At 43.4% G+C, this 25032-nt stretch overlaps 2 protein-coding genes across 3 annotated transcripts in view; both read right to left on the reverse strand.

Moving 5' to 3' along the window:
• Positions 1–93: 93 nt before the first annotated feature.
• MFAP2 (microfibril associated protein 2) lies at positions 94–10191 on the reverse strand. The gene is made up of 9 exons (XM_067472715.1): positions 10107–10191; positions 7134–7205; positions 6964–7038; positions 6528–6563; positions 6332–6418; positions 5298–5336; positions 5070–5157; positions 4420–4493; positions 94–440 (listed from the first exon to the last, which is right to left on the reverse strand). The coding sequence occupies exons 2-9, from the start codon at positions 7168–7170 to the stop codon at positions 337–339; spliced, it is 540 nt and encodes a 179-aa protein (XP_067328816.1). The 5' UTR covers positions 7171–7205; positions 10107–10191; the 3' UTR covers positions 94–336.
• Positions 10192–11736: 1545 nt separating this feature from the next.
• ATP13A2 (ATPase cation transporting 13A2) overlaps positions 11737–25032 on the reverse strand; it is a 59331-nt gene continuing 46035 nt past the window's right edge. For both annotated transcript variants that reach the window (XM_067472717.1, XM_060758832.2), the window contains exons 17-29: positions 24050–24172; positions 23738–23903; positions 21279–21399; positions 21043–21167; positions 18768–18913; positions 18430–18552; positions 16730–16809; positions 16481–16633; positions 16310–16406; positions 14822–15045; positions 14421–14572; positions 14163–14335; positions 11737–12214 (exon numbers count right to left, since the gene is read on the reverse strand). In XM_067472717.1, the coding sequence (XP_067328818.1) occupies positions 12029–12214; positions 14163–14335; positions 14421–14572; positions 14822–15045; positions 16310–16406; positions 16481–16633; positions 16730–16809; positions 18430–18552; positions 18768–18913; positions 21043–21167; positions 21279–21399; positions 23738–23903; positions 24050–24172 (1869 nt within the window). In that variant the 3' untranslated portion in view covers positions 11737–12028. The remainder of the gene's footprint in view (positions 12215–14162; positions 14336–14420; positions 14573–14821; positions 15046–16309; positions 16407–16480; positions 16634–16729; positions 16810–18429; positions 18553–18767; positions 18914–21042; positions 21168–21278; positions 21400–23737; positions 23904–24049; positions 24173–25032) is intronic.

A 25032-nucleotide genomic window follows, 5' to 3' on the forward strand; every position in this document is an offset into this window, starting at 1 on the left:
AAGAACAGTTTTGTCCCAGTCGCTTCCTCCTCCTTCCCCCAAAACCTCCCACTGGTTTCCATCGGAATGGTTTGGCTTCACGACAAGAGCGGCGACACTTGTTCCTTTTTAATAGTAGGGGGTGTTGCTCATACAAAAAGGAAGGATCTGCAAGTCGAACCCGCCATTCGGGATTTGCAGGCGGGCCGTAACACGTTTTCGTACGAAAAAGGACAAGTGCCATGGGATACAAAAGGCGTTGTGGCAGAGGAGAGGTGACCCTGTCCCGTTGGGGGGCTGTTGACCGGTCTGGGGGTCCGTTCTTTGGCCACTTCATTCAGCACCCACCAAAAGGGTTCAGCACCCGCCGCAGCTCCTGGCGCAAGAGAGGCCCACCGTCTGGCACAGGCCGCTCGTCGCCAGCACCCCGCACTTGGAGAACTTGTCGCGGCAAAGGTCCGCTGCAAAGGGAAGGAGGGAGGAAGGGGTTGGAATGCAACCACACACTGCTCAAGCCTGCAGTCCTCAATGAGAAGCAACTAGATCGCATTAGAAAATAACATTGTAATGTAATAATACTAATATATATTGTATAGACATATAATATAACACTAATAATAATGATAATAATATTGTAATGTAATAATACTAATATATATTGTATAGATGTATAATATAACACTAATAATAATGATAACATTGTAATGTAATAATACTAATATATATTGTATAGACATATAACACTAATAATAATGATAATAATATTGCAATGTAATAATACTAATATATATTCAGTTCTTGTGGGTTTTTTCGGGCTATATGGCCATGTTCTAGAGGCATTTCTCCTGACGTTCCGCCTGCATCTATGGCAAGCATCCTCAGAGGTAGAGGTGAGGATGCTTGCCATAGATGCAGGCGAAACGTCAGGAGAAATGCCTCTAGAACATGGCCATATAGCCCGAAAAAACCCACAAGAACTGAGTGATTCCGGCCATGAAAGCCTTCGACAATACACTAATATATATTGTATAGATGTATAATACTGATAATAGTATTGTAATGTAATAATACTAATATATTATATATATTGTATAGACATATAATATTGATAGTAATATTGTAATATAATGCAATATAACACTAATAATAATATTGTAATGTAATAATACTAATATATATATTGCATAGACATATAATATTGATAATAATAAAATGTAATACAATATAACACTAATAATAATGATAATAATATTGTAATGTAATAATACTAATATATATTGTATAGACGTATAATATTGATAATAGTATTGTAATACAATATAACACTAATAATAATGATAATAATATTGTAATGTAGTAATAATACTAATATATATTGTATAGACGTATAATATTGATAATAGTATTGTAATACAATATAACACTAATAATAATGATAATAATATTGTAATGTAATAATACTAATATATATTTTATAGACGTATAATATAACACTAATAATAATGATAATAATATTGTAATGTAATAATACTAATATATATTGTATAGACGTATAATATTGATAATAGTATTGTAATACAATATAACACTAATAATAATGATAATAATATTGTAATGTAATAATACTAATATATATTTTATAGACATATAATATAACACTAATAATAATGATAATAATATTGTAATGTAATAATACTAATATATATTGTATAGACGTATAATATTGATAATAGTATTGTAATACAATATAACACTAATAATAATGATAATAATATTGTAATGTAATAATACTAATATATATTTTATAGACGTATAATATAACACTAATAATAATGATAATAATATTGTAATGTAATAATACTAATATATATTTTATAGACGTATAATATAACACTAATAATAATGATAATAATATTGTAATGTAATAATACTAATATATATTGTATAGACGTATAATATTGATAATAGTATTGTAATACAATATAACACTAATAATAATGATAATAACATTGTAATGTAATAATACTAATATATATTTTATAGACGTATAATATAACACTAATAACAATGATAATAATATTGGAATGTAATAATACTAATATATATTGTATAGACGTATAATATTGATAATAGTATTGTAATACAATATAACACTAATAATAATGATAATAACATTGTAATGTAATAATACTAATATATATTTTATAGACGTATAATATAACACTAATAACAATGATAATAATATTGGAATGTAATAATACTAATATATATTGTATAGACGTATAATATTGATAATAGTATTGTAATACAATATAACACTAATAATAATGATAATAATAATATTGTAATGTAATACTAATATATTAGATATATTGTATAGACATATAATATTGATAATAATATTGTAATGGAATAATACTAATATATATTGTATAGACATATTGATAATAATATTATAATGTAATACAATATAACACTAATATTAATGATAATAATATTGTAATGTAATAATACTAATATATAGACGTATAATATTGATAATAATATTGTAATGTAATGCAATATAACACTAATAATAATGATAATAATATTGTAATGTAATAATACTAATATATATTGTATAGATGTATAATATTGATAATAGTATTGTAATGTAATATATTATATATATTGTATAGACATAAAATATTGATAATAATATATTGTAATGCAATATAACACTAATAATAACGATAATAATATTGTAATGTAATACTAATATATTAGATATATTGTATAGACATATAATATTGATAATAATATTGTAATGGAATAATACTAATATATATTGTATAGACATATTGATAATAATATTATAATGTAATACAATATAACACTAATATTAATGATAATAATATTGTAATGTAATAATACTAATATATAGACGTATAATATTGATAATAATATTGTAATGTAATGCAATATAACACTAATAATAACGATAATAATATTGTAATGTAATAATACTAATATATATTGTATAGATGTATAATATTGATAATAGTATTGTAATGTAATATATTATATATATTGTATAGACATAAAATATTGATAATAATATATTGTAATACAATATAACACTAATAATAACGATAATAATATTGTAATGTAATAATACTAATATATATTGTATAGATGTATAATATTGATAATAATATTGTAATGTAATAATACTAATATATATTGTATAGATGTATAATATTGATAATAGTATTGTAATACAATATAACACTAATAATAACGATAATAATATTGTAATGTAATACTAATATATTATATATATTGTATAGACATAAAATATTGATAATAATATATTGTAATACAATATAACACTAATAATAACGATAATAATATTGTAATGTAATAATACTAATATATATTGCATAGATGTATAATATTGATAATAATATTGCAATGTAATACAATATAACACTAATAATAATGATAATAATATTGTAATGTAATAATACTAATATACATATATATAGACATATAATATTGATAACAATATTGCAATGTAATGCAATATAACACTAATAATAATGATAATAATATGGTAATGTAATAATACTAATGTATATATTGTATAGATGTATAATATTGATAATAATATTGTAATGTAATGCAATATAACACTAATAATAATGATAATATAGTAATGTAATAATACTAATATATATTGTATAGATGTATAATATTGATAATAATATTGTAGTGTAATAATACTAATATATATTGTATAGACATATAATGTTGCTAATAATAATATAATGTAATACAATATAACACTAATAATAATGATAATATTGTAGTGTAATAATACTAATATATATATTGTATATACATACAAGAATAATATAATGTAATACAATATAACACTAATAATAATATTGTAATGTAATAATACTAATATATATTGTATAGACATATATATTGATAATAATATTATATTGTAACACAATATAACACTAATGATAATAATATTGTTATGTAATAATACTAATATATATATTGTATATACGTACAAGAATGATAATATTGTAATGTAATACAATATAACACTAATAATAATGATAATAATACTAATATATATATTTTGTATAGACATATATTGATAATAATATAATGTAATGCAACACTTATAATAATATGTAATAATATTGTGGTATGGTAATACTAATATATTAAATATAACTAGTAGTGATAATCTATAATGATATACTGTTTATTATTGTATATTTTAAGTTGTAATGTTTTTGATTGTGAGCTACTTTGACGGACGGATGGAAGGAAGGAAGATGACCACTAGTCTGCTGCTTCAGAGAGAGAGAGAGAGATGGCCAGGCCAAAGACTGACCGACTGACCGGTGCCACTCAGGAAGGTGGAAGGTCAAGGCTTACCCCTGAGGAGCTCCTCGTGGGCACAGACCGTGCGGACACAGATCTCCTTGTTGATCACGTAAACCCTGCGGAGACTGGAGGGAGGAAGGCGGCCCCGTGAAGACATAAATAATACGGGAAAGGATGCCGTCAGGAGACCGCCCTGGAGACTAAGACTCAGTGGTGCCATGGGTCCAAATACAAGATCCCACCTGAACATTATTAGGAAGGGCTTCCTGATTGTAAGAACTGTTCAGCAGTGGAACTCTCTGCCTCGGAGTCTGGTGGAAGCTCCTTCTTTGGAGGCTTTTGAGCAGAAGCTGAGTGGCCATCTGTCAGGGGTGCTTTGATTGTGCTTTTCCTTCATGGCATCGTCAGGTTGGATTGGATGGCCCATGCAATGTCTTCCAACACTAGGATTCTATTGTTGTTGCTGTTGTTATATAAGGACTGGATGATCATCTGTCCAGAGGGATCAAATTGTCCTTTTTCTACCTGGTATCATGGGGTTGGACTAGATGGCCCTCTTTAGGTCCCTTCCAAGACTAGGATTCTATTATTATTATTATTATTAAGCAAGGGTTTGATGGCCATCTGTTGGGAGGGATCGGGTTTTGGACGGCCTTTGGGGGTCTCTCCCAACCCTGTGACTGCGATGGAGGCCAACCCACCTGTAGAAGCAGATCTCGTTCAGGCACTGCTTGCAGGGCTTGTGGACCGAGTAGAGCCGAGTGCAAGGGTACTGCTCCTCTTGGCAGTCTGGAAGGGAAAGGCGGTGGTCGGGGTCGAACAAGGGCGTCCCTTTGCCCCTCCCGGAGACCCCCAAGCCCCCCAAAGATGGCTCCTGGCATCCTCCAGGGAGGAAGAGCAAGGTGTTCCTTGCCGCCATTGGTACCTACCTAGGGGTCCTGGCTCGGTTGGCTCTGTCTCAGCAGCATCTGGCAAAAAAAGGAAAAATAAGAAAGAAAAATTAGAGAATGAGGGGTCTTCCCAAAGGAGAAGGACTATAGAAGGAAGGAGAGAAAGGATAAAAGAGAAAGGGAAGAAGAAAGGGGAGGAATGAAAGAGGGAAAGGATGAAGGAGGGAAAGAGGGAAGGGAAGAAGGAAAGGCAAGAGGAGAAAGAAGGGGAGGAATGAAAACGAAGGAAAGGGAAGGAGAAAGGGAAGAAGGGAAGAGAAGAAGGATGGAAGGTGGGAAGGGAAGAAGAAAGAAGGGGAGGAATGACGGAAAGAGGGAAGGAGAGGAAGGAAGGGAAGGGAAGAAGGGGAGGAATAAAGGAAGGGGAGGAAGGAAAGAAAGAAGGGAAGGGAAGAAGAATGGAAGATGAGAATGGAAGAAGGAAAGAGGAATGAAAGGGAGGAAGAAGGGGAGGAATGAAAGAATGAAGGGAAGAGAAGAAGTATGGAAGGTGGGAAGGGAAGAAGAAAGAAGGGGAGGAATGAAGGAAAGAGGGAAGGGAAGAAGGAAGGGGAGGAAGAAAGGAAGGAAGAGAAGAAAAGAGGGGAGGGAAGAAGGGGAGGAATAAAAGAAGGGGAGAAAAGAAAAGAATGGAAGATGGGAATGGAAGAAGGAACGAGAAGAGAAGAAGGGAGGAATGAAAGAATGAAGGGAAGGGAAGAGAAGGATGGAAGGTGGGAAGGGAAGAAGAAAGAAGGGGAAGAATGAAGGAAAGGGAAGCAAAGACGGAAAAGAAGGAGAATGGAAGGGGAAGAAGAAAAGGAAGGAAGGAAGGGAAGAACCATGGTAGGTAGGAAGGGGAAGGTGGGAAGGAAGGGACGAAAGAAGGGGAGGAATAAAGGAAGGGAAGGAAAGAAAAGGGAAGACGGATGGAAGGAAGCAAGAGGAAGAGGAGAAGGTAGGAAAGAGGGAAGGGAAGGCAGAAGGGGAGGAATGAAAGAATGAAGGAAAAGAAAACAGGAGATTGTGCTGACCATGGGTGGGGGCAGGGATGACCTCCTGCTGGTTCTGCTGCTGAGACTGGAACTGGTACTGCTCCTCGGGGGTCTGTGGGGAGAGGTCTGCAAGGCAAAACGGGTGTCGTTCAGCTCCACTCGGTCCTTCCCACTCCAAGGGGGGCGGACGGACAGATAGGTGGACGTCCAAGAGGTCAAGGAAGAGGCTACTCACCGTTGCCGGCGGCGTAGTCGTAGTAGTCCTGGCTCTCTAGAAAAAGAAGGGGAGGAAAGGGGAACCGTCAGATCCACCCCAATTTCAAGCAGGCCTGGTCCAACTTTGGCCCTCCCTCCAAGTGTTTTGGACTTCCTTTCCCCCCTCATCTGTTTAATTTGAGAAAGTCCAAAACACCTGGAGGGAGGGCCAAAGTTGGCCCATGATGATGATGGTCTGCTCTAAAACCTTTCACTTAGCCACGACTGTTGCATGCGCACACTGCTTTCCCAGAACTTCTAGCTCTACTTTTTGCTGAGCAATGTTAGCTTCAATCACAGCCTTCTGTTGTGCAAACGCCGCCTGAACCTTCGAAACGGCCTGGGGCTGTTAGGAAGCCCAAAACACCTGGAAGGAACGTCAAAGTCGGCTCTTCCAGTCCGATTTGGAGGCTTACCTATTTCATAGGGGACGTAGGGCGTGTCATGGTAGGCCGGGTCCTCGATGTCGTACTGTCCTTGGGCCAGGAGGGCTGCGTGGAGACACAGAGAGAGAGACAGAGAAGGAGTCTTTGGGGGACCCCGCCTCTCCCCACCCTGCCCACTTCACCTGGGAAGCAGGACTCACCTGGGAGGCAGAGCAGAAAGAGCGACACGGCCTTCATTCTCAGGAGCAGGAAAGCAGGTGCAGGTACGTCACCTGGAGCAGAAGGCATGAGAGAGCCATTGGCGACTGGGAAGGAAGGAGCCCACCTTTCACAGAGATCCTAGCCTTGGAAGAGAGAGACCCCCAAAGAGGGCCATCCAGCCCAAACCCCCTCCCTTCTTCCATCCAGGCAGGTAGCCATCCAGTCTCTCCTTCACCTTCACCATCATCATGGTTTCATTCCTGCCTGGTTGGACTAGATTCCCTTTTGAGAGTCTCCTTCTCTGATCTAAGGCTGGATAGCTATCTGTTGGGAGGGATCATATTGTGTCCTCCATTGGTCAAAGAGGGTTGGCCAATGGAGGTCTATTCCAGTGGAGGTTTCTGAACTGAGGCTGGATGGCCGTCTGCCAGGAAGGATCGGATTGTATCCTTTTCCATTGGCAGAAAGGGGTTGGACTAGATGCCTTTCAGCAGAATCTCCTTCGCTGGAAGTTTCTGAACTGAGGCTGAATGGCCATCTGCTGGGAGGGATCAGATTGCGTCTTCCACAGCAGAAAGGGGTTGGACTGGATGCCCTTTGAGGACCCCTTCCAGTGGGGTCTCTTTCTCTGTAAGGCTAAGATGGCCATCTGCTGGGAGGGATCGGATTGTGTCGTCCATGACAGAAGGGTTGGACTAGATGCCCTTTGGGGACCCCTTTCAGTAGAGTTTTTTCCTCTGGACCGGCAGCCTTTGTTTGTGGACATGATCTCATCCGCTGTCTGTGTGGCTGAAGCAACACGGGGTATGCGTGTGTGTGTGTGTATGTCCGTGCCCCCAGGGCTCTGTCTGGGCAGAGAGCCACCCAAGGCTTGATGGGAAAGAAGTCACTGGCATGGAGCTGCAGACAGGCTGGGCGGCCATCTGTTGGGAAGGGTTGAATTGTGCATTTCCTACATGAAGAAGAGCTGGATGTCCTTTAGAGTTCTCTTCCGACTTTAGGCTTCCATGACAGGCTGGAAGGCCATCTGTTGGGAAGGGTTGGCTTGTGCATTTAGAGGTTCCTTCTGACTCTAGAGTTATATGAGTACTTAACAGGCTGGGTCAGGTGGCCATCTGTTGGGAGGGATTGGCTTGTGCATTTCCTGTATGAAGAAGGGCTGGATGGCCATCTGAATGTAGAGTTCTATGAGTACTTGACAGGCTGGATGGCCACCTGTTGGGAGGGATTGGCTTGTGCATTTCCTGTATGAAGAAGGGCTGGATGGCCATCTGTTGGGAAGGGTTGGCTTGTGCATTTAGAGGTCCCCTCTGAATCTAGAGTTCTATGAGTACTTGACAGGCTGGATGGCAATCTGTTGGGAGGGATTGGCTTGTGCATTTCCTGTATGAAGGGCTGGATGGCTATCTGTCGGGAAGGGTTGTATTGTGCATTTCCTGCATGAAGGCAGAAAAGGTTGGACTGGATGGCCTTTAGAGTTCCCTTCCAACTCTAGGCTTCAATCACAAGCTGGATGGCCATCTGTTGGGAGGGATTGGCTTGTGCATTTCCTGTATAAAGAAGGGCTGGATGGCCATCTGTCAGGAAGGATTGTATTGTGCATTTCCTGCATGAAGACAGAAAAGGTTGGACTGGATGGCCTTTAGAGTTCCCTTCCGACTCTAGGCTTCAATCACAAGCTGGATGGCCATCTGTTGGGAGGGATTGGCTTGTGCATTTCCTGTATGAAGAAGGGCTGGATGGCCATCTGTCGGGAAGGGTTGTATTGTGCATTCCCTGCATGAAGGCAGAAAAGGTTGGACTGGATTGGCTTGTGCATTTCCTGTATGAAGAAGGGCTGGATGGCCATCTGTCGGGAAGGATTGTATTGTGCATTTCCTGCATGAAGGCAGAAGGGGTTGGACTGGATGGCCTTTAGAGTTCCCTTCCAACTCTAGGCTTCAATCACAAGCTGGATGGCCATCTGTTGGGAGGGATTGGCTTGTGCATTTCCTGTATGAAGAAGGGCTCGATGGCTATCTGTTGAGAAGGATTGTATTGTGCATTCCCTGCATGAAGGCAGAAAAGGTTGGACTGGATTGGCTTGTGCATTTAGAGTTCCCTTCTGACTCTTGGCTTCCATGACAGGCTAGATGGCCATCTGTTGGGAGGGATTGGCTTGTGCATTTCCTGTATGAAGAAGGGCTGGATGGCCATCTGTCGGGAAGGGTTGTATTGTGCATTTCCTGCATGAAGGCAGAAGGGGTTGGACTGGATGGCCTTTAGAGTTCCCTTCTGACTCTAGGCTTCCAGATGGCCATCTGTCAGGAGGGGTTGGATGGTGCCTTTCATGCCTGGAAGGTGGAGGGGGTTGGACTGGATGGCTTTTAGAGGTCCCTCTGGACTCTTCTTGAGTGGGGTCTATGAGGGGATTCCTTGGCCCGACCCACAGAGGAGAGGGGCCTTGAGGAGGAGGAGGAGGAGGAGGAGGAGGAGGAGGAGTGAAGGCTTTAGAGGATCCAGATGTTGGGGCCAGGCGGGCACATCTGGGAGCAATCAGGCCATGGGAGAGAACAAAAGGCAGCCCCCACCCCTTTGCCCCAAACCCAACCCCACCAATGGCAGCCTCTCCTCCTCCCCCCCTCCCCCTTAATGGCTTCCACAGAGTCAACTTCCCCCAAATTCCAGGAAAAGCAGAAAGGGGGGGGGGGGGGGGTGCTTAGGAAAACCCACCCTGCAAAAGCAAGGGGGCAGCTGCTGCTTGGTTGAGGAATGTGCCCGGGCACAAAGGGAGGCAGGCAGGCAAGCAGGCAACCCATGGTCAGAAGCAGGAGTCTTCTCAGGAGCTGCAGGTCATTGCTCCTCAAGCTTTGGGAAGGGGGCACATCCACGAGACACCCCTCCACAGGTTGCCCCCTCCCCTCCCTTCCTGGGACTTTCCTTATTATGATGGACACCCCCCCCCCATGCCCCCTCTCTCCATTGTTACTGACCAGTCAAGAGGCCTCTCTCTTCTGCTCTGTGCCCAAAGCCGGCTGGACCTCTTCTGCCTGGCTTGCAAAGAGGGGAGGGGAGCCCGGATGGGGGTTAAAGGAGGGGGGAGCAAGGGGGGAGGGAGGGAGGGGCAATGCCTGGGTCCTAACGCCTCCCTCCCGCTCCTCAAGCGGGCAGAGCAAGCCCATGGTCATTGCAAACCAATGGTCATTGCAATCTCATGGTCATTGCACACCAATGGTCATTGCAATCTGGTAGTCATTGCAAACCAGTGGTCATTGCAATCTGGTGGTCGTTGCAAACCAATGGTCATTGCAATCCGGTGGTCATTGCAATCTCATGGTTGTTGCAAACCAGTGGTCATTGCAATCTGGTGGTCATTGAAATCTCATGCTCATTGCAATCTCATGGTCATTGCAAACCAATGGTCATTGCAATCTGGTGGTCATTGCAAACCAATGGTCATTACAATCTCATGATCATTGCAAACCAATGGTCATTGCAAACCAGTGGTCATTGCAATCTGGTGGTCATTGCAAACCAATGGTCATTGCAATCTCATGGTCATTGCATACCAATGGTCATTGCAATCTCATGGTCATTGCACACCAATGGTCATTGCAATCTGGTGGTCATTGCAATCTCATGGTCATTGCAAACCAATGGTCATTGCAATCTGGTGGTCATTGCAATCTCATGGTCATTTCAAACCAATGGTCATTGCAATCCGGTGGTTGTTGCAAACCAATGGTCATTGCAATCTAGTGGTCATTGCAATCTGGGTCATTGCAATCTAGTGGTCATTGCAAACCAACGGTCATTGCAACCCAGTGGTCATCATATTCTGATAGTCATTACCATCTGGTGGTCATCCTGACCCAAGGGTTGTCACAATCTAGTGGTGGTTGCAATCAGCCATTGCAATCTCATGGTTGTTGTAATCCGATGGTCATCACAATCCGGTGGTCATCACAGTCTGGTCATTGCAGTCTGTTGGTCATTGCAAATCCGGTGGTTGTCGCAATGCAATGGTCATTGCAAATTGAATGTTATGCAACCTATGAGTCCCCTTCAGGGTGAGAAGAGCAGAGTATAAATACAGTAAGTAAGTAAGTAAGTAAGTAAATAAATAAATGTTGTTACAATCTGATGGTCATCGCAATTCAGTGATCGTTGTAATCGGATGGTCATTGCAATCTACAATCCAATGGTCATTGCAATCCGGTGGTTGTCATAATCTGATGGTCATTGTAATTGCAGTCCAGTGGTCATTGCAATCTAATAGTCATTGCAATTTGATGGTCATCACAATCAGATGGTCATTGCAGTCTGATGGTCATCACAATCTGCAATCCTGTGGTCGTTGCCATTCTGATGGTCACTGCCATCGGGTGGTCGTCACAATCTGGTCGTTGCAATCCTTGCAATTCGGTGATAATCGCAATCAGATGGTCATTGCAATCGGATGGTCATCGGCCAAAGGAGGGAGGGTTCCCCCAACACCCGTTCCCGTTGGCTGCCATCATGGGAAAGGAGGAGGAAGACCCCTTGCGAACGGGGGCCAACAGGAAGGGGAGCCCTTGGGCCCCCAAAGGCCCCTGAAAGAGGAAATAAGGACGACGGCCGGAGGAAAATAGAATCTCTTTAATCACGCAACTCTAAAATCACATTGACCGGGACGTATCCCACGCGCAGGAGGGTTCTTTGGCAAAGAAAGAAAGAAGGAAAGATTGGAGGAAGGTCTCCCTGCAGACCCCGACTCCTCACAGTGCAAATCTCAGGCTTGGGAGGAAGGGTCAAGGGTGGCCCCTGGGCAAGGAAGGGCCGGCCAGCTCCTCAGGGTCTGCCCGCAGGCTGAGGGTCAGCTGGCCCACCGGGAGCAGGGAATAAGTTAGGGGCCACGTCCAAAGGGCCAGCGGGGTCATCTTCCTGTGATGGAGACCCTACTGCTGCTCGTACTCTTGGCGGTGAGGGTCTGGTCCAGCGGGGGCCACGGGGCCCCCTCCCGCCGCATCTCCTTCTCCAGCCGCTTGAAGAGCTTCCTGGGCGCCTTCTTGGGACGCAGCAAGGACCGCAGGCCGTCCAGTAGGCCGTAATCCAAGCCGGTCTGGAAGAGAGAGAACCATAGGGTCTTAGAGCTGGAACAGCCCCATCAAAGCCTTCCTAACAGGTGGCCCTCCAGCCTCTGCTTAACAACAACAACAATAGAATGATGATAATAGAATCCTAGAGTTGGAAGAGATCTCCAAAGGCCATTGAGTCCAGCCCCATTCTTCCAAACAGGAAAAGCACAATCAAATCTGGGTTGTTGTAGGTTTTTTCAGGCTATATGGCCATGTTCCAGAGGCATTTTCTCCTGACGTTTCGCCTGCATCTATGGCAAGCATCCTCAGAGGTAGTGAGGTCTGTTGGGAGTAGGAAAATGGGTTTATATATCTGTGGAATGACCAGGGTGGGACAAAGGACTTTTGTCTGCTGGAGCTAGGTATATATATTGTCGTGTCAGGAGTGTCCTGTTGTGAGAGAATTGGCCATCTGCAAGGACGTTGCCCAGGGGACGCCCGGATGATTTTGATGTTTTATCATCCTTGTGGGAGGCTTCTCTCATGTCCCTGCATGAGGAGCTGGAGCTGATAGAGGGAGCTCATCCGCCTCTCCCCGGATTCGAACCTGCGACCTGTCGGTCTTCAGTCCTGCCGGCACAGAGCTTTAACCCACTGCGCCACCGGGGGCTCTAGGTGGAGCTAGGTGTGAATGTTTCAACTGATCACCTTGATTTGCATTGAATGGCTTGGAAGTTCCTGGGGGAATCTTTTGTTGAGAGGCGATTTGATGTGCCTGATTGTTGACTCTCTGTTGTTTTGCTGTTGTAATTTTTGAGTTTTTTAATATTAAAGTTTTTAATAAAAACTTTTATTTATTTGTATTGTCGAAGGCTTTCATGGCTGGAATCACTAGGTTCTTGTGGGTTTTTTCGGGCTATAGAGCCATGTTCTAGAGGCATTTCTCCTGACGTTTCGCCTGCATCTATGGCAAGCATCCTCAGAGGTTGAGAAGGTCTGTTGGAAGTAGGAAAAATGGGTCTATATATCTGTGGAATGGCTGGGGTGGGGCAAGGAGCTCTTCCCTGCTGCAGTTAGGTGTGAATGTTTAGCTGATTACCTTCATTAGCATTTGAAGGCCTGCCTGAGTCTGGGAAAATCTGTTGCTGGGAGGTGTTAATCTGTGCCTGGTTTTTTCCTCTCTGTTTTATTTATTTATTTATTTATTATTTATTACTGTGCTTATATACCGCCGTTTCTCAGCCTAAATCGGCGACTCAACGCGGTTTTAGTATTTAGTATTTTTAGTATTTAGTATTTTTATTATTTTTAGTATTTAGTATTTTTTTATTTTTTTTATTTTTTATTAAAATTATTTTTATTATTTTTAGTATTTAGTATTTTTAGTATTTAGTATTTTTAGTATTTAGTATATTTTTTATTTTTTTAGTATTTAGTATTTTTAGTATTAAAAAACTCAAAAATTACACAATCAGGCGCATCTAATCACCTCTCAACAAAAGATTCCTCCAGGCACTTCCAAGCCATTAAATGCAAATCAAGGCGGCCAGTTGAAACATTCACACCTAGCTCCAGCAGACAAAAGTCCTTTGTCCCACCCTGGTCATTCCACAGATATAGAAAAATGCCTCTAGGCATATAGCCCGAAAAAAACTACAACAACCCAGTGATTCCGGCCATGAAAGCCTTCGACAATACACAATCAAATCCCTCCCAACAGATGGCCCTCGAGCCTCAAAGCCGCCAAAGAAGGAGCTTCCACCAGACTCCGAGGAGGCAGAGAGTTCCATGGTTGAAGGTCTTCCTAATGAAGTTCTCCTTCCCTGTCATGTGGACCTATGGCACCATAGAGGCCAAATCCTGCTCCCTCTTCCTTAGGACGTCCTTTCCGATATGTAAACACAACTCAACTTTGGCATATGCAAAAGTGGCAATCACTTCTGCCCTGGTGATTCGATTCCAATGGGAATCTGATGATTCAGGTGGACGTACCTCCAGGACGAAGGCGGCGAAGAAGTGGAGGGTGGCCATGCCCAGGAGGACGGCCTTGAAGCGAAGGTCCCCGATGCTCTTGAGCTGCAGCCAGCGCCGCATGAAGGGCAGCGGGGAGAGGGTCAGCCAAGCCATGAGGCCAAAGAGGAGGACCAGCGCCACCAGGAACAGCACTGCAGAGGGAACGAGGACACAGGCATGACCGTGAGAGAAGAGAACGCACAACAAGAGGGCGTTGGGCCTTGCCCACTCACTCACCATTGGTGTAAAGGGGCTTCCGGAAAGGGTGCCCTTTGGACATGACCACCGCCAGGGTCAGGTATTGGAAGCCCGAGATGCAGAAGACCACCGTGTTCTCGTAGTTGGGCAGATTCTGCGGGGCCGGGACGCTGCTGTTCAAAGGGACGAACCTGCATGGAAGAGGAGGAGGCATTCGGAAATGGTAAAGCAGCAACAACAGCAGGAGCAGCAGCAGTTTAGCAGACAGGAAGCTTCTCGTGCCAGTAGTAGAGCACTTGAAGCTTCAGCCCTCCTTCAAGAGCAAAGCCAAGCTTTGAAACCTATCTGTCCATCCAATCCCTGAGTGGGGATAGGAGGAGAGCAAGGTGACAGGCTTTTTCTTTGATGAGGACTACATGCTGGTCCTGAGTGGGGCTCACCAGGGCTGGGCGGTGGTCACGAAGTACCCGGTGACCTGGATGGCGATGAGGAGGGCGGTCTGGAGGGAGAGGCTGCCCAGGACCAGGACGCTGAGGAGGGCCCCTTGCGGGCGACGGGGGGCCAGGTCCGGGGAGGGGGCCGTGCGGCCCATCAGGGCGGCCACCGTGGTGGTGATGACCAGGTCGAAGAAGAGGAACTGCAGGTCACCCAGGTTGGTGTCGATCTGGAGGACAGCAGGGCAGGACAGAGCTCAACACAATTGGGAACGCTGTCTGCCTCCTCTTGAGTCCAACAGAGGCTCCTCCCCTTTTCAGCAGAAGAAGCTAAGTGGCCATCTGTTGGGAGGGTTCAGGTGGTACTTTGCCTGCGTAGAAGAAGGGGCTGGACTGGATGGCCTCTGAAGGCCCTTTCTAACTCAAAGATTAATATTATTCTATTTACATATCTATCAGTCATCTATCCTATCTTATCTATCCATCATATATCTGACCTACCTATCCATCCTATCTATCCATCCATTCATCTTTTTGTCTTTCTACCCATCCATCTTTCCATCATATATCCTACCTACCTACCTACCCTAGCCATCCATCTATCTGTCTGTCTGTCTTCCTACCTACCTACTCCCTCCATCCATCCATACATCCATCCATCCATCCATCTATCTTCCTACTCTATCTATCTATCTATCTATCTATCTATCTACCTACCTACCTACCTACCTACCCTATCCATCCATCTATCTACCTACCCATCCATCCATAATCTACCTATCTATCTAATCAACCTAACCATCCTTCTATCCATTCATTCACCTACCCACCGTATCTATCTATCCATCCATCATTTATCCTATCATCCATGTATCTATACATACAATCTATTTATCATTCTATCTATCCACCCATCCATCATCTATCCTATCAATCTATAATTTATCTATCTGTCCATCCATCCATCCACCCTATCTATCCATCCCTTATCCACCCACCTTATCTATCTATCTATCTATCTATCTATCTATCTATCTATCTATCTATCTATCTATCTATCTATCTATCTATCTATCCACCCTATATATCCATCCTTCTATCCATCCTTTATCCATCCATCTACCCACCAGCCCATCCTACCTATCCATCTAACCATCCATCCATTATCTACCTATCTGTCCATTCAATCTATCCATCCATCCATCCATCCATCCATCTACCAACCCTATCTATCTATCTATCTATCTATCTATCTATCTATCTATCTATCTATCTATCTATCTATCCCATTCAACAGTGGAACTCTCTGCCATGGAATCTGGTGGAGGCTCCCTCTTTGGAGGCTACTAACTAAGCAGAGGCTGGGTTGCCAGCTGTCCTGCTTTGTGGCAGAATGGGGTGGGACTGGATGGCCTTTGGGCTCATCTTCCAGCACTAGGATTCTAAGCCAAGAGGTGCTCCAGGAGCAACAGCAGAGATGAGAGGTCTTCTCACCGTGTAGAGCAGAAGTACCGAGACGAACTGGACCAGGCTGTAGAGGGCCATGTACTTGAAGACCCCAAAGGAGGTGACCAGGGAGCACCGGCCTTCCCTGCAGGAGAAAGGGACAGAATCATTGAAAGGGTTGCTTTGCTCACAGACTGCCCTCTGCGGCGCATGACCTACCGGATGACGACGGGGACACACTCGATGTTGGGGGTCCGGGACGTGAAGGGGGAGGCCACAGAGGCCTCCGCGTCGGAGAGGGAGATGCCCACATCAGCAGCCTTCAGGGCCCCGCAGTCGTTGGCCCCATCTCCACACATGGCCACGCAGTAGCTGCAAAGGGAGGCCGGAGAGAGAAGGAAGTGTTGACAGACATGAGAAAGCTCCGCCCTCCCCATTCCCAATTTTATAGCATCCCCATAGACTCACTTCAAGGCTTGGAAGCTCTGGATCAGGAGTGTTTTCTGGTCAGGAAGCATGCGGGCAAAAATGGTGGCATGGATCAGGATCTGCAGAGGGAGGAGAGGGAGAAAGGGAGAGCTTAAGTGTAAGGGAAACTCACTAGTGTTCCCAAATCTTACCATTCAGGTCCTTGCTGGGCTGCTTTGGATCACGAAATGGAGTCCAAACAAATTAGGGCAAAACGCGGTTTATTCATATTGCCCAATAGGAAGGCGGACAGGCAGCATAACACACTGTATGCCGGAACCAAACTGCCCGCCCCGATTGGGACGAACGTTGGGCTTATACCCTTGACAATACATTTAGCAACCACATTCCAGTAACATAACACGCTCCTTGTGGTCGACCTTGTGGTCAGTTACCAGTAAACATGTAGTAACCTTTGTACCTTGTTGTCAGTTGTTATTTCCAGAAGCCCATGGGGTAACTTATCTTGTAGTCGGCCAGTTCCCGGCAACTATGGGGTAATATATACCTTTGTGGTCAAGCAGTTAGCTATACTGGAGGAAGCCTGTCTTGGTCAATATCCTGTTTACTAAGTACCAAGCACAGCACATTAGCCCCAGGCCCCTTGCAATGTTCCTATGTGGCCTACATGTCTGAAGCACCCTAGAAACCCCTAAATATGGTTTATGTCCTCCTCAAAGTCCATAAGCAAAACTTGAACAAGAATACAAAACATAAACACGGAGAACTCCCAAGATACTTGAATCCAAAACCAAGGCTTGAAACCAGAGAGCTCAGGCCTAGCTGTGCTTGAAAGCCACGTTGCCTGAACTGAGTGCCCGTTGGCTCCTAATAAACAGACATGAAAGCATTACGTTTGCCCTGAAATTTCTGCTTCTCACAAAGCCATGTTGATCTACGAAGCTATCTGCTCTAATCTGCAAGTGTGCTTCCTTGCATAGGTCAGTATCACCAGGTGCTTTCCCATGAGAGTTTCTCATCAATTAGTCTTCACAAAGACTCCTCATCTACAGAGGATGATTCCAGCTCCTGTGCTTGCCTTGAGGTTCAGAGGCCCTGCATCTGTGTCTGTATTCCTATCTGAAACGGTGTCAGGAGTCAATTTCTGACGGCATGAAGACATCACAAATTTCCTCCATGACATCCTGACTGAATCAATTCTCTCTCTGTGACATTCTGAAGCCAGCAGAGGACTCTGGAAACCATGATATGGAAGTTGTGAAGCAGCAAGTTCTAATAAGGAAATGGAGAAGAGGGGGAGATGGGCAGCAAAGGTGTATAAAAGGAAGTGGTGGTGGGAAAAAGTCAGTAGTGTCTTTCTTTGCTGCAGAGATACAAGCAATATATCCATTTCAAAGCAAAACCGGCTTGTGAGTGATTATTTAATATTGCTATATAGATCCTACAGTCTTACAAACATGGATATAATAATAATAATAATAATAATAATAATAATAATAATAATAATAATATTCTAAGGAATTTACAAGGGTAGGTATTATATAAGTATCGAAGTAAGTGGTGACAGAAGTACTAGGTGTTGAGTTCACAGGTGTTGAGAAGGAGGAATAGTTCCGTTTGTTGTTATTGCTGTATTTTGTTTATTTTCTCTTGTATTTGTTGTCATTGTTATATAAATAAATTTTCTGCAGTACACTGCATCCTTCCCATGCCCCGCCCCCCCGTCCCCAAAGCCTGACCTTTGGCAGGAGATCCGGGAAGTGTTCACAAGCCACAGCGAAGGACTTCCCGTTGAGGGCCAGGTGGCAGCGGGGCTCCTCCGGGAAACAGGTACTGCCGCTGCCCTCATTCTGGTAGGAGCCCTGGAATGACAGAGTCGTGCCTCGTTCCTCCAGTCGTGCCCTTCGCACACCCCTCTCTTCCTGCAGAAGTGGGACAACCCCAACACTGCCCCTATCACCCTCCAGAGGGGTCGGAACCCAGAGGAAGGAGCTGACCTGAAGGGTAGAAGCAGAGCGACCCCAGTCCTACCCCTATCACCCTCCGTAGGAGTCGAGACTCAGAGGAAGCGGCTGACCTGGGGGCGCTGCTCAGAAGGCAGGAAGCGCAGGGTGGCTGGTTTCCCACGGCTGGGGGCCACAGCGTTCACAAAGACCACCTTCTCCCGGGGCTCCACCATCCGGCTGCTCTTGGCCACATTCACCGCAGTCAACATGTTGTCCCCTGCGACAGACACAGAGAATGGCATGAAGGCGCCCAACGGCCCTCGATCGGGTCCCCCTCCAGTCACAAAACCCAGCTTCTATCATATTAGTTCTTAAAAATTAAGTCCTATTTTGAATCGACAAATTAAAATCCTATTCGTCCTAATGCTTCAAAATATGATTACTTTATATATGTGAGTGTGTGTATATATTAGACACTATATATTTACATATATTTTTATTTATTACTATGACCAGCACTATAGATTAATCCCTTATATATGAAATATTGATTAATAGAGGCCTAGTACTATCCACCCATCCATACATCAACCCACCGTATCTATCTATCTATCTATCCATCCATCCATCCATCCATCCATTATCTACCTACCTATCCATCTATCCATCCATCCACCAATCCATCCATCCATCCATCCATTATCTACCTATGCATCCATCAATTCAGTCAATCAATCAATCAATCAATCTATTCATCCATCCATTATCTACCCATCCATCCATCCACCAAATCTGTCTATCTATCTATCTATCTATCTATCTATCTATCTATCTATCTATCTATCTATCTATCTATCTATCTACCTACCTACCTACCTATCCATCCATCTATCCATCCATCCATCCATCCATCCATCCATCCATCCATCCATCCATCCATTCAGTCTATCTATCTATCTATCTATCTATCTATCTATCTATCTATCTATCTACCTATCAATCTATCTATCCATCCATTATCTATCCATCGATCTACCAAACCTATCTATCTATCTATCTATCTATCTATCTATCTATCTATCTATCTATCTATCTATCTATCTATCTTTCCATTATCTACCTACCCATTCTATGGATAGAATGGGTTGGTGGACGGATGTATAGATGAATGGATATTCATCTATACATCCGTCCACCAACCCATTCTATCCATCCATCCATCTATCCATCGATCCATTATCTACCTATCCATCCATTCTATCTATCTATCTATCTATCCATCCATTCATCCATCCACCAACCCATTCTATCTATCCATCCACCCATCCATCCATTATCCACCCATCCATCCACCAACCCATTCTATCCATCCATCTATCCACCCATCCATCCATCCATCCACCAACCCTATCTATCAACCCATTATCTACCCATCTATCCACCAAACCTATCTATCTACCTATCCATTATCTACCTACCTATCCATTCATCTATACATCCATCCACCAACCCATTCTATCTATCCATCCATCGATCCATTATCTACCTATCCATCCATCCATTCAGTCAATTAATCTATCTATCCATCCATCCATCCATCCATCCATCCACCAACACTATCTATCTATCTATCTATCTATCTATCTATCTATCTATCTATCTATCCATCCATCCACCCATCCATCCACCAACCGACCCATTCTATCCACCCATCCACCAACCCTACCTACCTACCTACCTACCTACCTATCTATCCATCCATCCATCCATCCCTTATCTACCTACCCATCCTACCTACCTACCTACCTACCTACCTGTTTGTCCATTCAGTCTATCTATCTATCAATCCTTCTATTCACCTATCCATCCATTCTTCATCCATTCATCCATCCACCCAACCTATCCATCCATCATTCCATCCCTCCATCTACCTATTTATCTATTCGTCTATCCATCCATCCATTCATTATCTATCTAGTCTATCTAGCTATCCTTTCCACCCACCCTTCCATCCATCCATTTACCTACCCACCCTATCTTATCTATCTATCTATCCATCCATCCATCTATTATCTATCTATCTGTCTATTCAGTCTATCTATCCATCCTTCATCCATCCACCCTATTTATTTATCCATTCAGCCATCGTTCCATCCCTCCGTCCACCTATCTGTTTATCTATTTGTCTTATCTACCTATCCATCCATCATCTATCTGTCTATTCAGTCTATCTAGCTATCCATCTTTCCATCCATTCACCGACCCACCCACCCTATTTATCTATCTATGTTCTAAGAACCCCTTCCTCTTCTGTCCATCTTCAGATTGCCCTCTTGGGTGCCGTTGGAAGGTAGCCCCCTTTTTCCCTCCTTCCTTCCTTCTTTCCTTCCTTCCTTCCTTCCTCACCAGTGACCATGACGGTCCGGATCTCAGCTCTGCGGAGCAAGTCGATGACGGGTGCCGTCTCCGGCTTGAGAACGTTCTTCATCACCAGGAGGCCCAAGAAGACCATGCCGCTCTCCACCGACTCCCTGCCGAGAGGAGAAAGCTGTGGCTTGCAAGGCCTCCAAGGAGGAGAAAGGGAAGGAAAGAAGAGAAGGAGGGAGGGGAGAAAAAAAGGGCCGCCAAGAACCACCGGTCACCTGGTCACCTCCTGGGCCTCCTCGAAGGTCTGGACGGCCACCATGGGTTTGTACGCCAGGCCCAGCACGCGGAAACCGTCGCTGGCATAATGGTGCAGCGTCTGGGAGAAATCGGCCGGGACTGCAGAGCAAGAAGGAGAAGAAAGAAGGGAAGGAAGTACGCTGCCAGAAGGAGGAAAGCGAAACTGACCCTCAACTCTTGTCCCCCCAGTCGGGAAAGAGGACGGGAACGGGATTGCCCATTTGCCCACCAAATGCCCAAAGATGTGGGTCAGTGGGACATGAAGTTCAGGTTTGTTTGGGGAGGGAGTCCTCGGGTCATGGGACCCCATAAAGGCCATCCAGTCCAGCCCCCAGGAAGGAAGGCACAGTCAAAGCCCTCCTGACAGATGGCCAGCAGGCCTCTGCTTAAAAATAATAATATTAATAATAATAATATGATTATTACTATTATTATTATTATAGAATAATATTGCAATACAGCAATAACAATAAATAATAATAATAATAATAATAATAATACAATCCTAGCATTGGAAGGGACCCCTAACGGTCATCCAGCCCAGCCCCCTTCCTGCCAGGAAGGGAGGCACAATCAAAGCCCTCCCGACAGATGGACAGCCAGCCTCTGCTTAATAATAATAATAATAATAATAATATGATTATTACTATTATTATATAATATTACAATAAAGCAATAGCAATAACTAATAATAATAATAATAATAATACAATCCTAGCATTGGAAGGGACCCCTAAAGGTCATCCAGCCCACCCCCTTCCTGCCAGGAAGGGAGGCACAATCAAAGCCCTCCTGACAGATGGCTAGCCAGCCTCTGCTTAATAATAATAATAATAATAATAATACTATTACTAGTATTATTACTATTATTATTACTATTATAATTATAGAATAATATTACAATTCAGCAATAACAAATAATAATAATAATAATAATAATAATAATAATACAATCCTAGCATTGGAAGGGACCCCTAAAGGTTATCCAGCCCAGCCCCCTTCCTGCCAGGAAGGAAGGCACAATCAAAGCCCTCCTGACAGATGCCAGCCAGCCTCTCCTTAATAATAATAATAATATGATTATTACTATTATTATTATTATTATTATTATTATTATTATTATTATTATATATTACAATACAGCAATAACAATAAATAATAGCAATCATAATACAATCCTGGCATTGGAAGGGACCCCTAAAGGTCATCCAGCCCAGCCCCCTTCCTGCCAGGAAGGAAGGCACAATCAAAGCCCTCCTGACAGAAGGCCAGCCAGCCTCTGCTTAATAATAATAATAATAATAATGATTATTACTATTATTATTATAGAATAATATTACAATACAGCAATAACAATAAATTATTATTATTATTATTATTATTATTATACAGTCCTAGCATTGGAAGGGACCCCAAAGGTCATCCAGCCCAGCCACCTTCCTGCCAGGAAAGGAGGCACAATCAAAGCCCTCCCGACAGATGGCCAGCCAGCCTCTGCTTAATAGTAATAATAATAATAATAATAAGGTATAATAATAATAATAATAATAATATGATGTTGATGATGATAGAATCTTAGAGTTGGAAGAAACCCTAAAAGTTATCCAGCCTCTGCTTAACAACATCAACAACAATAACAATAACAGAATCCTAAGGTTAGAAGGGACCCCTAAAGACCAACCAGTCCAGCCCCTTTCCTGCCAGGCATCAAAGCCCTCCCGGCAGATGGCCAGCCAGCCTCTTAATATTAATAATATTATAATATTACAATACAACAATAATAATACAATCCTAGGGTTGGAAGGGACTTCAAAAGATCATCCAAGTCCAGCTATCTTAATGCCAGGCAGGAAGGCACAATCAAAGCCCTCCCACCAGATGGCCATTTAGCCTCAGCTTAATATTAATAATTACAATAATATTACAATACAACCATTAATAATAATAATAATAATAATACAATCCTAGGATTGGAAGAGACCCCTAAAGGCCATCCAGCCCACCCCGCTTCCTGCCAGGTAGGGAGGCATAATCAAAGCCCTCCCACCAGATGGCAACCTAGCCTCAGCGTAATATTAATAATAATACAATAATATTACAATACAACAACAATAATAAATAATAGTAGTCATAATAATACAATCCTAGCATTGGAAGAGGCCCCTAAAGGCCATCCAGCCCACCCTGCTTCCTGCCAGGAAGGGAGGCACAATCAAAGCCCTCCCAACAGATGGCCATCTAGCCTCAGCTTAATATTAATAATAATACAATAATATTACAATACAACCATAAATAATAATAATAATACAATCCTAGCATTGGAAGAAGCCCCTAAAGGCCATCCAGCCCACCCCGCTTCCTGCCAGGAAGGGAGGCACAATCAAAGCCCTCCCAACAGATGGCCACCCATCTTCTCCTAGGCCTTCCCTCTCCTGACCTGACTCCGGGAGGCAGAGGCTGGCCACGGTCTCGGGGGCGCCCTTCATGTAGGCCCGCGCAGGGCCCTCCTCCTCGGCCGGGCGCTTGACCAGAACGCTCATTCTCTGCAACGCGGAAGAGAAGGGGAAGCGGCGCAACAGGGCCAGCGGTGGGGAGCGGTGCTTCTGGGGAGAGAAGGGGAAATGCAACGGGGGTCAGGCTCAGTGTCCCATTCATCTCTAGTGTTTATATCCCAATCTAGAGATGAGGAATGCAATCGTTTAATCTGCAGAGTGCACAAGGAGGGGTGCCTTGGGGGGGGGGGTCTGACCTTGCCGAGCACCTCCTCCGTCTCCTCCTGCGCTTTCGGGGGGCTCATCACCGCCAGGGCTTTGGTGCGGAAAAGGAGGGACACCTGGGTCTCTGCTTCTGGCCCTTCCGCCTCTTCCTGCGTCTGGAAGGAAGGAAACAATAACAACAGAAGAAGTTCATGATGCAAAACAGATGCACATGATTCCAGGTAATGCCTCTATCAGAGGTTAGTTTCTTTCTCAGTCTCGCCGCTTAGCTTTGTGTCCCACTACAAATTGGACGTCTCCTCCAAGAGGGGTGTACAGGAGTTGTATGATTTTAACTGTATTCGTGTTTAGATTGGCTGCAGTAAGGCTGGAGCGGCCTAAGTCAGAGGAGTCCTCCATGTGCGTTGCCATGGAGACCGATGCAGGAGAGAGGGAAGTGGGAGGAGCTTAGAGGGGAGAGTTTGAAAAAAACGACAGTTAAAAAATCAGTTAGGGTTTAGGTTTGGAGGAGTGAGCAGTCAGGAGTTGGGTTCAGAGGAGTGAGGAGTTAGGAGTTGGGAGAGAAGGAAAGGAAAGGTGGTGGAGTGACTTGTGAAGCAAAACTTTGAGGCTTTGAAAAGCTGGGTTTGGCTATTGGAAGTTTCTCAGGCTAGTGCAGCCAAATGGTGAAACATAGCTGGTATTCTTTAGTCTAAGGAGAGGCTAAAGAATAGGTTGCTTAGTATTTGATCTAGGAAGGATCAACTAAGGGAAACATCCCTGTATGGAAACTTTGTCTGAAACAAGTGCTCTACGTCAGAAAGATACTGTGTTACTTGAAAGAATGAACTGTTAAAGTTACAAGTATTATTCCAAGTGCAACAAGGAAAAGTTACGTCTTGCAACCACACGCTGTGTACTTAATGAAATTGTTAACTTTTATTTGAAGATTGCCTCAGCTCCGTCTATTCTGGGTACAAAGTGCCATTTCTCACAATATTACAACTTACCTCACGTGGTGGCAGAAACGCAGGGA

This window comes from Anolis sagrei, chromosome 13 (assembly GCF_037176765.1).
Source record: "Anolis sagrei isolate rAnoSag1 chromosome 13, rAnoSag1.mat, whole genome shotgun sequence".
NCBI classification, from domain to species: Eukaryota; Metazoa; Chordata; class Lepidosauria; order Squamata; family Dactyloidae; genus Anolis; species Anolis sagrei.

What these genes read in the sequence shown, in the direction of transcription:
- MFAP2 (XM_067472715.1), bottom strand. Translation starts at nt 7,170, where the DNA reads ATGAAGGCCGTGTCGCTCTTTCTGCTCTGCCTCCCAG. An exon ending in CTTTCTGCTCTGCCTCCCAG is followed by an intron (nt 7,039 to 7,133) that starts GTGAGTCCTGCT and finishes GTCTCCACGCAG; the next exon opens with CCCTCCTGGCCCAAGGACAG. An exon ending in CTACGTCCCCTATGAAATAG is followed by an intron (nt 6,564 to 6,963) that starts GTAAGCCTCCAA and finishes TTCTTTTTCTAG; the next exon opens with AGAGCCAGGACTACTACGAC.